The sequence below is a fragment of the Wyeomyia smithii genome, chromosome 1 (assembly GCF_029784165.1).
Source record: "Wyeomyia smithii strain HCP4-BCI-WySm-NY-G18 chromosome 1, ASM2978416v1, whole genome shotgun sequence".
Taxonomy (NCBI): Eukaryota; Metazoa; Arthropoda; class Insecta; order Diptera; family Culicidae; genus Wyeomyia; species Wyeomyia smithii.
Window position 1 is genome coordinate 16,814,209 of NC_073694.1, and position 12,946 is coordinate 16,827,154.

At 37.8% G+C, this 12,946-nt stretch overlaps 2 protein-coding genes and 1 long non-coding RNA gene across 4 annotated transcripts; 2 read left to right on the forward strand and 1 right to left on the reverse strand.

Annotated features, from left to right (window-relative positions):
- The first annotated feature begins 6,017 nt into the window (after nucleotides 1-6,017).
- LOC129718541 (uncharacterized) lies at nucleotides 6,018-7,272 on the forward strand. Its single transcript, XR_008726961.1, has 5 exons — nucleotides 6,018-6,107; nucleotides 6,159-6,338; nucleotides 6,394-6,524; nucleotides 6,707-6,902; nucleotides 6,985-7,272. It is a non-coding gene; the product is annotated as an uncharacterized LOC129718541 (long non-coding RNA).
- Nucleotides 7,273-8,693: 1,421 nt separating this feature from the next.
- Nucleotides 8,694-9,238, forward strand: LOC129717545 (MICOS complex subunit MIC10-like). Its single transcript, XM_055667524.1, has 2 exons — nucleotides 8,694-8,952; nucleotides 9,028-9,238. Exons 1-2 carry the CDS (start codon nucleotides 8,877-8,879, stop codon nucleotides 9,159-9,161), a joined length of 210 nt encoding a protein of 69 aa, XP_055523499.1. The 5' UTR covers nucleotides 8,694-8,876; the 3' UTR covers nucleotides 9,162-9,238.
- Nucleotides 9,239-9,352: 114 nt separating this feature from the next.
- Nucleotides 9,353-12,274, reverse strand: LOC129717544 (thioredoxin domain-containing protein 5 homolog). Of its 2 annotated transcripts, none has more exons than XM_055667521.1 (3): nucleotides 12,081-12,274; nucleotides 11,790-11,979; nucleotides 9,353-10,570 (listed from the first exon to the last, which is right to left on the reverse strand). In XM_055667521.1, exons 2-3 carry the CDS (start codon nucleotides 11,942-11,944, stop codon nucleotides 9,526-9,528), a joined length of 1,200 nt encoding a protein of 399 aa, XP_055523496.1. In that variant the 5' UTR covers nucleotides 11,945-11,979; nucleotides 12,081-12,274; the 3' UTR covers nucleotides 9,353-9,525. The 2 variants fall into 2 exon arrangements, with proteins under 2 accessions (XP_055523496.1, XP_055523498.1); XM_055667523.1 differs by having other exon boundaries at nucleotides 11,790-11,976; nucleotides 12,081-12,253.
- Between the last annotated feature and the right edge of the window lie 672 nt (nucleotides 12,275-12,946).

Consider the following 12,946-nt stretch of genomic DNA (forward strand, 5'->3'; position numbering starts at 1 on the left):
CATGACATGGATAGGTGTGGATTGTAGTGAACGTAATGATATTCTAAGTGAAAGGTTGTGAACTTTTTCTAGCTTGGAGAATGTGGTTTTGGATGTTGCGGCTGTTATAGAAAGACCATACTCTAGATGAGGTTTAACTATTGCTTTACCTATACGTAGCATTTGTTCTGGATGTGCTCCGCTTCGTTTTCTGTTGATCATTTTCAAAATATTAATTTTCTGTTTAGCTTTTGATACCGTGATTGCTATGTGTGTGTTAAAATTTAGTTTTTGATCAATATGAATTCCTAGAAATCTGTGATTAACTTCAATTGGTATTCTGTTGGTACCTATTTTAATATTTGTGCTTGGATGAAATTTGTTTGTGAAGACTATGGATGCTGATTTATTGGGATTTAGTTGCATACCTAGTTGCTCGAACGTGTTTGTTAGGCGATTGAGAAAATTATTCATTTTACTAGCCGCTGAGGTTATATTAACTCCTACTGTGAGTGCCGTGAAGTCGTCCGCGAATTGTATCAATTCCTCTCCGTTTTTGGGAACTGTATGAAGGATTTTTGTGTATATATTGAAGAGGATCGGAGAGAGAGGGCATCCTTGAGGGAGACCTTTGTTAGTTTCGTGTTTTATTTCTGTTCCGTCATTTAAGGTGAGTATGACTTTTCTTTTTTTTAAATATTGGTGTATCCAGTTAATTATTACCGGCTGGATTTTTTCTTTTTCTAAGGTTTGTAGTAGTGTATCTATGTTCACGTTATCGAAAGCTTTGCTTAAATCAAGGAATGTTGCAATTACTACTAGATTTTCTCTTTTTGATTTATGAATTTTAGAAATCAATGAATTGATGCATGTGACAGCCGAAGTATTCTTTTTAAAACCGTATGAATTCAATGGGATAATGTTTTCCAATGAGAGGTGATTTGTTAGTTTGGTTTTGACTGCACTATTGATTATTTTAAGCAATATGTTCATCATTGCCAACGGTCTATAGGAACTATGATCTGTTTGGTCTTTTCCTGGTTTCAATAGCGGTACTATTCGTGTTTCTAGCCATTGATCTGGAATTTGACAACTGTTTAGAACAGTGTTCAATAACTCGATTATTCTTATTTGCAAGTTAGTTTTTAATCTTTTGAGAATGTAAAATGAGAATCCATCTACCCCTGGAGTAGAGTGATCAGCTTTTGAATGAATTGTTTTAAGTGTTTCCTGATAATTTATGTTTATTTCATGAGTTGCTGGCTTTGGGTTGTATTCTATTTCTTCTTTAATGGTTGGGAAGTTTTGATTCATAAACTCTATTGCTAATGTGCGATTATTGAGAAGTGTTTGATTGTTTTTTGCAGGTCTACCGCCATTGATCATTCTGACTGTGTTCCAAAGATCTTTCTGTCCCATGTTTGGATTAATCGAGTCTATTAATTCTTTCCAGCATTTACGTTTTTGGGTTCTTATTTCTCTTTTCAACTTTGCTCGGAATTTTTTAAAGCTGTTTAGATTTTCGATAGTTTGATTTCTGTAGAAGTCTTTTAGTTTTTCGTTTTTAATTGTTAGTAGCTGTTGTATTTCAGATGTCCACCATTTTTTTGGTGTTATAGTTTTGTTGTTTCTTTTCAGAAAGTATTTAGATGATGCTATTTGTTCTTCTAGGATTAGGGGAATGTCTTCTGGTGTGTGAAACATTTGCGGTTGGAGTTTGTTGAGTTTTTCTATTACTTGGTTTTTGTTCAAATGTTTAGTTGGTTGGTTGCGCAATGGCGCTGAATTAAGTATTTCTATTTGTATGATTCTATGGTTACTGTTGAAGTCCTCATTGATTACCGACCAGTTAGTTTTTGATGCTAATCTTGGAGTGCAGAATGTTAAGTCTATGGCTGAGGGTAGGGTGTTTGGTGGTTTAATCAGGGTGTTGGTTCCATCGTTAAGTAAAATTATATCTCTATTTTCTATTAATTGCTCAATCAGTTCCCCTCTTGGGCAATTTGGATGTAAAGGGTTCCATAGTAGGTTGTGAGCATTGAAGTCACCTGCGAGAATGGTTTTTCCACTGTATTTATCAATTATGTCTAATATCTTTGAAAACGGTGCTCTGATTTCATTGTTATGTACCGGTGCGGGAGGTATATAAATAGATATGATTAGTAGTTGGGGTTGTGTGTTGAGTGTTTCTATTGCTATTGCTTCTATGGGATGAATCTTTGGCAGTTTAAATAATTTGTGGTCTATTGAGTTATTGATGATTAGGCCTACTCCTCCGTACCCTGCAGGCCGTACTTCGGTAATAAATTTGTATCCCGGAAATTTAAATGTTTCTTTAGGTTTTAGCCAAATTTCACTCAGTATGGCAATGTCTACCTTTTCCCTTTTCAAGTATTCTATAATTAATTCCCGAGTATCTGTTGGTCTAATGCTTGTTACATTATTTTGTACGATTTTCAAATTACTGTGTGGTTTTACTGGCATATTGGATGTAAGTAAGATTTAATTTGGTTTTTGTTGTGATCAAGGAAAAAGTGTTAGAATGTGACTGTAAGTTATTATCGGCAGTTACTTCTGGACTTCTGGCTCTACAATCTCGTTTAGTTGATTACTTATGTTTATTAATAATATATCCTGATCAATTGAATCAGTTTTATTAAGGTTTTCTAATATTGTATTTTGAATGGATTTGATTTTATTCATTATGTTATTCAAATTGAATTGTCGAATTAGGTCTTCTTTTATTGCGTTTGCTATTTTTTCTATTTCTGTTGTTTTGTAAGGATTTGGTTCGAATCGGTGTGGTGGGTTCGCAATTTGTTCCGGTTGTGGGAAAATGGTTTGTCTGGGAGGTACTGGTTTTTGAATGCGACGTTGAATAGAACTGGTCGTTGGTTCATTGTTATGGTTTTTTGGGAGCGGTGGATATTCGGTGATATATTTGAGTCTGTTTTGAATATGATTGGTCTTATTTTTCGGGAATTTAATCGAAGCTTCAAAGAATGAGGTTTTATTTGTTGCCATATCTACTCTGATGCACTCTTGCCTATGTTTTTCTGGACAGTCCTTACTAGAGGCTTTGTGTGTCCCCTGACAATTAACACAAGAATCATTGTTCGATTTGCAGTCTTTTTCTAAATGATTGAGACCACACTTACAGCATCGAGGTTCTTTAGCTTTACAGAACTTCTCTCTATGGCCATAACGCCAACAGTTATAACAAATCTTTAGCGGAAATATATATGGCTCACAAAATGAATTAATACCGTATATTTTAACAGATTGAGGCAAGTGTTGCCCTTTAACAAAAATTTTTATGGAGTAGGTTGGTTGGAAGGTGTTTTCAATAGTTCTTCTATGGATTCTTTCTATTTTGTTTATGGTTATGTTTTCACATGTAATGTTGTTTAGTATTTCCTCCTCTGAAAACGATGGCGGCACGTTTCGTACTACACCAATGCTTTCTTTAAAACGAGTAGGAACGTATACTGTAAATCCGAAATTATTTTTTAAAAGTTTTGAATTAATCAATTGCTCCGCATCTCGTGGCTTAACAAATGTGATTTGGAAACGACCTCTGCCCACTGATTTTAATTCCCCGTAATTCTTGACCCCTATGTTGAGTAGTATTTTTGCTACTTCCATTGGGTGTGGATATTTAATCTTTTCATGGTCTGGTGTATTTTGTGTGTCTGTTGGTGGTTTTTGTTTTTCAATAATAAATGTGGTAAAGGTTGTGTTTTTGATCCAGTCATTGTCGGTAGATTGGTTTTCTTTATCTGATTTTTTGTTTATGGATTTTTGTTTGGAATTATTATCGTGCTGGGTCGATTGATCAGGTTTCGAGTCATGGTCCTGTTCCGTCCTTTGTGTTTTTTCTCTCGTTTAGTTCGTTTTGACATATTGGTGTCGTCGTCCGATTCGCTTTCGTTCATATTTAACTTAATTTTTCTTTTTTCCTTCGAATTGGTCACCGTCCCCCACGGAATGGGGTCGTTGCCTATTTCATCTGCTTCATCAACTATCATTAAATATTAACACCTCTTACCTTATATACGATTGTTTTCCTCTATGACTTATGTACTACAATAGGTTATATAAGAAAGAAACAAATTTATGGAGTTAGACACTACGATTTAATCAATTCATACGATATTATCGGAATTCAGAATATTAGTTTAAACACTTCATAAATATCCAAATTTTCAAATTAAACAAAATGGCTTCTCTATCCCGGTCAAATATCACAATCCCGCTTTATTTCGCGATCCTGTCTGTTCAACGGTTTTGGAGGGAATGACTTATTCTTGTTAAAAGGAAGTCACGCAAAGGTATTACAGTCGCTGTTCGATAACTGCAACACTTGACACATGCCAAAATTTACAGGGGGGTCCGTCACTACCATTTTTGCTTTCAATGATGTCGATATGTATTTTTTAATGGGATAGTGGCAACAAATAGCAGAAAACTAAAATAGGCAAGCTTTTCGATTAATCAATTTAACATTCATATTTCCGCATCATAATTTATTGCGCTTTATTAACTACTTTACATAACCAATATGTAGGCGAAGACTAGGGACCATTTTACGAGACGTTTCTGAAACTCAATGAAAATGAAATTTTGACAGAAAGCTCAGAACCGCTGACATAACGCAAGTAGAAGTAACATCAAAGCAGCAGGATCCGTGACATCTGTCAGTTCGTAAAATGATCTATTCAACGCTAGGTCACAAAATATTGTTTGTGATCTACTATGCACTGCCTTGCAGAGTAGTGATAGCTAGCCAAAAAATTGCCAAACGATATTTTTTTTCTTATAATAATTACGGAAAGTGAACTGTGGTTCATGGTGATTTTGCTTTATTGATTAGTAGTGAAGATCTATAATCTCCCATCTAGACTGTCTTCAGACAACAAGTAAACGAAATTGAAAAAAAAAAGTTGAAGAGGTTGTTTATAAAACACGACCGCAGAGGTAACGTAGAATACGACAGCCAGACTTATGTCAATGTCTTTCTTGGAATAGGTTTGGGAATATCCTCAGTTGGGGTTAATTAATTTAATAGTCTCTTTGCTCCAGATGACGTTTAACTCTGTAGCCGGCGCCGCAGTTTCACTTGCTGCCGTAACCAAAACAAGAATGAAATTGAATTGTTTTGTGGCTGTCTTTTGTATCAAGTTGCACTAATATATCTTAATTTAGGCTGTGGCTACGAAGAGGTTATAGACAAGGGCAAATAGTGCATTCTCCATCTATGATATAACAGTTTAAATAACAATTTTCTGCATTTTACGATAGCGTAGATAATTTTACAACTGATTGCTGCATATGATTCAGGCTCACTAGCTCAGAAATTCTTCAGATAAACTTTGAGGTTATTTGCCATTTATTGACAAGTGAATATTTTTTCAACATGGCAAATTTTTTATTCAGTTCTGGTTGATTCACAGTGATAAATAGATTCTTCATGAGGTGATTTATTAGCAATTATGTATATATGGAAATTTCAATCGCTACTCAGAATAATATAAACATTTTTTATATACTTCTTATCCTATTATTTTGAATGTACAGTGGTTTTGAATTTTATGCTGCCAATAGAATTAACTCGAAAATGTGGCAATTACCGTTTTCATAAGTAGAATGTTATAGGATTTAATGATTATCTCTATAGCACAATACTCATAAATATTTTAATGAAATGTATTAGTGCAATCCAAATTCGCAAAAATAAATCAATCATAATAATTATTCATCAATAATATTAGTTCTAAATCAACTCGTTGGCTTAATCTACATCTAAATGTAAATATATAATTCATGCTGAAAAATACATGACATAAATGTGAAAATCATCATCAATCTTTGCAATTGACACAGGAACTTTAAACGTATGTGTAACACCTATGGATAGTATATTACCCATTGTTATGATCCATTTCGTTTCTCATTCTGTATATTATGTTGCCATATATTTTTTATGGGGGCGATGAAGCAGAATTGAAGATTGTCAAACCTTCTCTTTTTTCTCAAGATGGCCGATGAAACAGTTTGAGCACTTTCTGATTTATCAATCTTGTTTCCAGAACTAGATATACCGGAGAAATTTTGTGAAATATTCCTCGGTAAGTAATGGGTTTTGCATTGTAAATAAATAAATAAAAAGTTTCTTTCAGATATAAAAACTTTGATAATGATGGCAGTTGAAATCATCGATAAATTTTCTAATGGTGGTATTGCTCCTGAAATTCACGAAACATATTTCAGTGAATTATATAAATGGAAGTCCCATGATCTTGTTCCAGTAATATTGAAGGACCTAGATTTACCGTTAGAATTTTTCAACTTGTGGAAAGGTAAGGATTTCTTAACAGGTCGAAGACGGTAGCTTATCTTTTTTCTGCTTTGCAGACTTTCACCTTGGCATTCAGGAGTTGCAAAGCATCTCGCCGAATGAGTTGAATTTCATTTTGGTTCGTTCTCAAATTAACTGGGATCAAGAAGAAATTTATAGAAGACTTGTAAGCTGGCGAGGTGTAAAGGTATGATTTTGTATTTCGATTTTGATCTAGAATATAATTCAATTATTGAAAAAGTCATCATGAAGTTCAACCATGAGCCAGTACATACCGCTCGATGGCTTTACTTTAAATACATGTTCTACATATTCTGACATAATATTAAGATGAAAACGAGACGTAACCTGATTGTATTTTTATTCTAGGGTATCGAGATTCTCGACTTCAAAGAAATTGATGTAATCGAAAAAGAATATTCACCCGAAAGTGTCGCGTATATAGGAGACAACAAAGCTGTGAGTGATAACTTTGCAAGCCTCAGTAACGGTTTTGACCAGTCGAGTTTACAAGCGCAGGAAGCATTTAAGGAAACGTAAAGTGGCGATAGAAATACTAATGAAGGTAATTGTCATTTTTGGTTATTACTTAGAGAAAACGATGCTCGGTCTGTAGAGGAAAGCTGATGATTTTTCTCGAATTTCAGGTGATTGTATTGTAGATGTACACAGCCAAACAGACTTGGGGAACGAAGCGGATAGCAGCGATATCCACGATCAAAGTGTAGTTATTAGTTACACTGACAACGCGGATTGCCAAACCTCAAATGTTGCGACTGTAGCAGGGTGTAACATAACACAAAGTTGTTCGGGAGAAACATCTGGAAGATATTTTAAAATACTTTAAGGGTGAAACGATTCAATGGACTATATTAACATATGGATGTTAAGCATAATTCAAACAAAACAGATGCAATATAAAATAATGTATTAAATAGCAGTAGATTTCCAAATAATAATTCAAATAAAAATAAATTATATTCTATTATCATTTCTAACATATGCTTTTTATATTTAATTATATTTTTTTAATTATGTTGGATTCAATTATATATACCATACTTCGTATAACCTTTTTTGTTCGCCTTTAAGTTTAATATGACTTATGTAAATCTTTTCACTATACATGATATGATGACATATTGAAAGAGTTAAAACCAATGAAACATTAGAGTTATGTGTGATGGACTTGCATGCTATTTGTTCGTATCGTATCGACTGTATATGGGTTGTATTCACCCAACGATATCTGAATCGGATTACCGCAGGTGGGGTCCAACTCAGATCGAAGGGAAGCCGAACTGAAAGACGTAAGAACTGCAGCTAACCACTACCACCGCCGCTGTTGCCCGATGCTGATCCACTTCGCCTACTGCCATTGGTGTTGATGTCCGCTGCTGCTGCCTGCTGCTAGTAAACTGATTTGCTTGAGGAGAAACAGTCTCTTATATAGCCCGGAGAGTGCATTCCCGGCTAACTAGGTACTCCATTCTGTCGTCCTTTTTAGGGGAAGGCAGTAAGCGACCAATCAAAAGTCGACATTTGCGTTTCGACAATGTTTATTAATTTTCAATATTACAATAGTTTGAACAATCAGATTACAATTTTCTGCATTTGGACGGGTGCTTAAAAGATTTTCCAATCGATTGCTGCAAAAATGACAGAAATCGATTGGAAACTGACTGGGTTGAAAACGTTTGAAAGTGGACAATTTTTGTGACGCTCTCGATGCTTTCGGTTTTGAAATTGGATCCCTGTATTGAAATTGGGTCCCTGTAATTGTTGCCGTAAGAAGTATTCTACGTCAAAAAATCTAAAGAAATTAAAGGGTCTTTTTGAAATGTTTCTTAAGATTCAACAATTTTCATTTTTGAATGCATTTAGAATCCTTCCGCGAGATCTGTTGTTCAAAGTCTTTGACATCAAATTTGACGGATTGCGGCCCGATAACTGCAAAGTTGTTGCAGTTATCGGTCTTGCAGTTAAAAGTCTTGCAGTTATCGAACGGCGCCTGTATAGAATTCGGCGTAAAACAAGGCCTGCGCCTGAGAATAAACCCATGCTTGAAGCTTTTTTGACATCGAATGGCTTAATTCTACTAAGACTCGTGCCCACAACCATTCGCTTGACAAAGCGGACTCTGTAACTTTGCGGCTACGCAGCTCCCCATTTAAATTTTCGTTAAATTAATGCTTTTATTAATGATGATTAATTATGTTTGTAACCGATTCTGCTCGGCTTCAGTGTGGTGAATATTCCCTCAATTTTCCCATTCAGAAACTCCCTGTGAAGATTACGCGAGATGCAAATCGACATGTTTCGGCACCTGATGCGGTTGCGGTTGCCCGGTGACAGGAGTTTTGCGCTTCTGTCATCGCGTTCGGCTGAACCAGCAAAAACAATCGTAAGTTTTTTTCTTCTCTGTAGCTCGTGCGAATCGCCTTTTCGTTCGATGCAAGCAGCGTGAGTTTAGCTGTTGCGCCCTCGAAAAATTCATCGACTGCTGATCCGCACAGATTGCGAAACGAGCTCCCGAAAAATGGCGCAAACCTTAGCCGAGGACCAGTACGGCAAGAAAATCGACCGCTGCCTAACCGATGTGCTGATCAAGTTTGGTAAGCTCCTTCCCATTACATAATTTCCTATTCACCCTTATTCGGGATTGTTTACCATCCTTTTTGCCGTTGCAGGTGGTGGTCTTGCCGTAGGTGGTGTGTTCTCGCTGCTCTTTTTCAAGCGGCGAGCATGGCCAATCATCATGGGATCCGGGTTCGGCATCGGAATGGCCTACACAAACTGCGAACGCTCGCTGAACGGGAAGTGAAGTCTAGGGATGTATTAAATTTTATGTCTAATGCTTAAATTATTGCGTTTCAAAATACATAATCCTACAAGGTGCAATAGTGTCCCGTGCTGTAAGTATTAACCCTATTCCGAAGTCCGATAACACAGTGTGTGGTGTAAGAATTCTAACAAATCATGTTATTTTTTGGGATTTACCGACCAACAAAAAAGTGGTTTATCCATTTCACTTTTTATTTAAATTTAATAAATGTTTCTACGTTTAAGTTTGTTCTTTTTTGTCTTTTTGCGCTGCTTTTCCACAATCTAATCAGCGCCGTACTGGTCGCCAGAATCGAGATATGATTGAATGAAACGCAACAGTTCCGGTTAGGGGGAGACACGAATTACAACTCGTCGTGTTCGACCAGATGCCGGGTAACGAAATCGTGCAGATCCTCTAGCGAACGATTACCGTTGTACTCGCTCAGGACCTCTCCGTTGCGGTAGATAAAAACGGTAGGGAAACCGTTCACCTTCTGTTCGCCGCACAGAACCTTGTTCACCTCGAGGGTGCAGTCCACCTTGGCGATCTTGACCGTATCCGAGCCGATGAATTTCTCCGCCAGCTGTTCCCAGGTTGGAGCCAGGCGCATACAATGACCACACCAGGGAGCGTAAAATTTAATAAAGGTGACACCCTTTTCAATGGTGTGCTGGAAGTTCGGTTCCGATAGTTGCAGAACTGCCGAAGTGTTGTCTTTTTCGGCGCCATCAATCGTTTTTTCGGTTTCGTCACCGCTAATTCCGCCGGCCATTTTGGACACGTACGCCTTCAAGTCCTCGTGAGTTCGAGCACCGGAGTACTTTTCGATCTTCTTGCCGTCCTCGATCCACAGCAGCGTTGGATAGCCTTTCACCTCGAAGTCGGTACAGATCGGCCGGTACTGGGTGCAGTCGATTTTGGACACGCTGATCGATGTGTCGTGTTGTAGCGTTTCGGCCAGCTGTTCCCAGGTGGGTGCCAGCTTGGTACAGTGACCACACCATGGGGCGAAGAACTTGACAAAATGCTTTCCGCTGGAGATGTGCTTGGCAAAGGTGTCATCGGTCAGCTCGACCAGTGCCGAAACGGGTTTCGGCGGTTCGGCAACGGATTCTGTCTCCTCCTCATCATCATCTTCTGTCGCTTCCAAACCGAGCTGCTCCCGGAGGAAGGAACCGAAGGCGTCCATTTCACGCGCTCCCCGATATTTGACCGATGCCTCCGAACCGGTGGCTCCGGCTTTGAAGAACTTCAGCGTTGGATAGCCGGTGACGTCCTGTTCGCTGCATAGCTCACCGTCGGTAGTGCAGTCTACTCGGCCGATCTTTACCTGGGCCGCACTGTCTTCGTTTTTGCTTTCAGCCAACTTGGACCAGGTCGGAGCTAGCTTTTTGCAGTGACCGCACCTGAAATGAAGAAAAGAGGGATCACAAATTAGCCATGGCTCTAAAACAAGGGTTCCTAATCGGGGGTTTGCGGCCAGTATTGGTCAATTTGACAGGTGATTGCAGTTTCATTCTTGATACCTCTGTGAGACCGAATTTTCAAACCTAAGGATCAATCGTGATTTTTCGCTATGGTAAAAAAGGTGTACCTATGTCAATATATTTGAAAAGAAAATATTACGTATAACAACGGATTAGGACTACGGATTTTAATATCAAATTGATAGGTGTTTCGAATCACTTGAAACTTCGACTTTTTGATCATTAGATAGCTTTCTCTCGCATCTACTGTGAGCTTTCGCCAGTTGTGGTCTTTGTAGGTCCAGCGAGAATTTGTCAGTAGACCTTGTCTTGTACTTTGAAAGTGGAATGAAAATGTTATAGGAGAAGACGAACAATTAAAACCACATCAAAATTTGTTTGAAAACCTTCGAAGGTTTGCTGTTCCATATTCCCAGAACCCAATTTAATTTAAGGCACAAATCGCTAAACTTAACTCTTAATCTGAAAAAACATTAAAAGGCCATGTAATGAAGAAATTAGCAACGGAAAAACAAACCGTAAAAATAACAATCCGGTGCAGTGAACCAAGAAACAACTACATTTCAAAATCGGTTGCTTATCAGCGGAGCAGACAACCCAGCGTTCATCATTGTATTTATAATTGTTCTAATTTATCACTTCCTCACTAGATCGCTTGATATCTTAAGGAAGTGTTATTTCAACTGTATTTCATCATTTTGCTGTTTCTCCCTCATATGACTTCTTTAGCTGATTCATTACGAAAAAGGAACTTTCGTACCGCCAAACATGCATTTTCGTGTCATGTGTCATTTAACTCCACAAGTGACACAACAGAATGCCCCTTTTTTACTGATATACTGATAAGTAAAGTACACTAAAAACAAGGGAAACACAACAAGAGAAGATTGCGTTTCATCTTTTTAGGAAAGATAAGAAAACGACTTCGTTTCGTTGTTACCAGCAGCGAATCGAAACGAAAGCAAGAACAGTAAATCGTTTGTTTGAGAAACACTCAAGCGAATTAATAATAAAATCTTACCTTTAGCATTGCGTGAATCTAAAAATACGCGATAATTTTGCTCCTCAACCCAAAAAAATGAACATCAACAATCACAGCAAAAAATAAACCCACCGGTTCGTAAAACATGACACTTACCAGGGAGCGAAGAACATCACAAAGTAATTGCTCGTCTCCAGTTCCGACGCGAAGTTGTCCTTGGTCAGCAGGACGCTTTGGGTGTCCTCATCGTGGGCAAACGCCACCGCTAGTAGCAGCACGAAGGTGCCGAAAATCCCACTGTACGCATACATTTTGCTTTTTTTAGCCCACGGTCGCCGTGATGCTGCTGTGTGGAAGAAAGGATGCAAAATTAGCCGGAGATGAGAAACGCCCCCACTTCAAGCGGCTTGCTTGAATGATGAACTGAGTTTTCGTGCAATATCTTACCTGTCGGTATAGTTATCACTGTACTGATTAGGAAATGATAAAATAACTTTTGTATTGCAGTGTTTTTTAATGGCCGCGAACTAGTAGTGAACAATTTTTTGAAAAGGTTGAACGAGGGAAGACCACGACTGGGCGCTGAAAGAACGGTGCACAAAGAGAAACGAACGCGGTGACAGACTGTTTTGCCGATTTTCTTATCGGTTTGACGTTTTGAATAATGTGCTGTGAGTTACGAGGGGATAGTCGATGACAAATAGGGCTGTGCTAGTTTCCTAAGGATCACAGATTCGAAATTCAAAGATATCCATCAGTGTAATCTTTTTTTTTACCTTGATTACTATATGAAATGAATATGAAAGTTTAAAAAGAATATATTCCTGAAGTATGATTCCTGAGTATGATGCTCCTGAGATGCAATACTTCACCTTCCACTTTATCAGGTGGTTTAACTTGAACCGGATTAAAAGCGCTCTGAGGCTCAATCGGTCAGCTAATCTAAAAGAACGAGATTTAAGAGGACACCCTAGAATAATGAAAGATTACCAAATAAAAAGTCTAATAAGAAGCAACGAGGAGTAGGTGGAAAATAAGCCAAACTTCTTCGCTTTGCTTCTACACAGACAGTTCTAAAATGAATGATTCCGCGGGGGCGGGAATCACAGGGCCAGGAAATAATAAATTTCCCAACATACAATTTTGTTGGATAACGGCTTGTTAAGCTTTAGTTCAGCCGAAATCCTCTGAATAATAACTTATTAAGCTGTAAATCAACAAAATTGTTCGCTGAGTTTTCCCTATAGGGCATTGGCCAACAGTATTCCAGGCGGAAATATACACGATAAAAGAATGGGCACTAATGCGTGTCT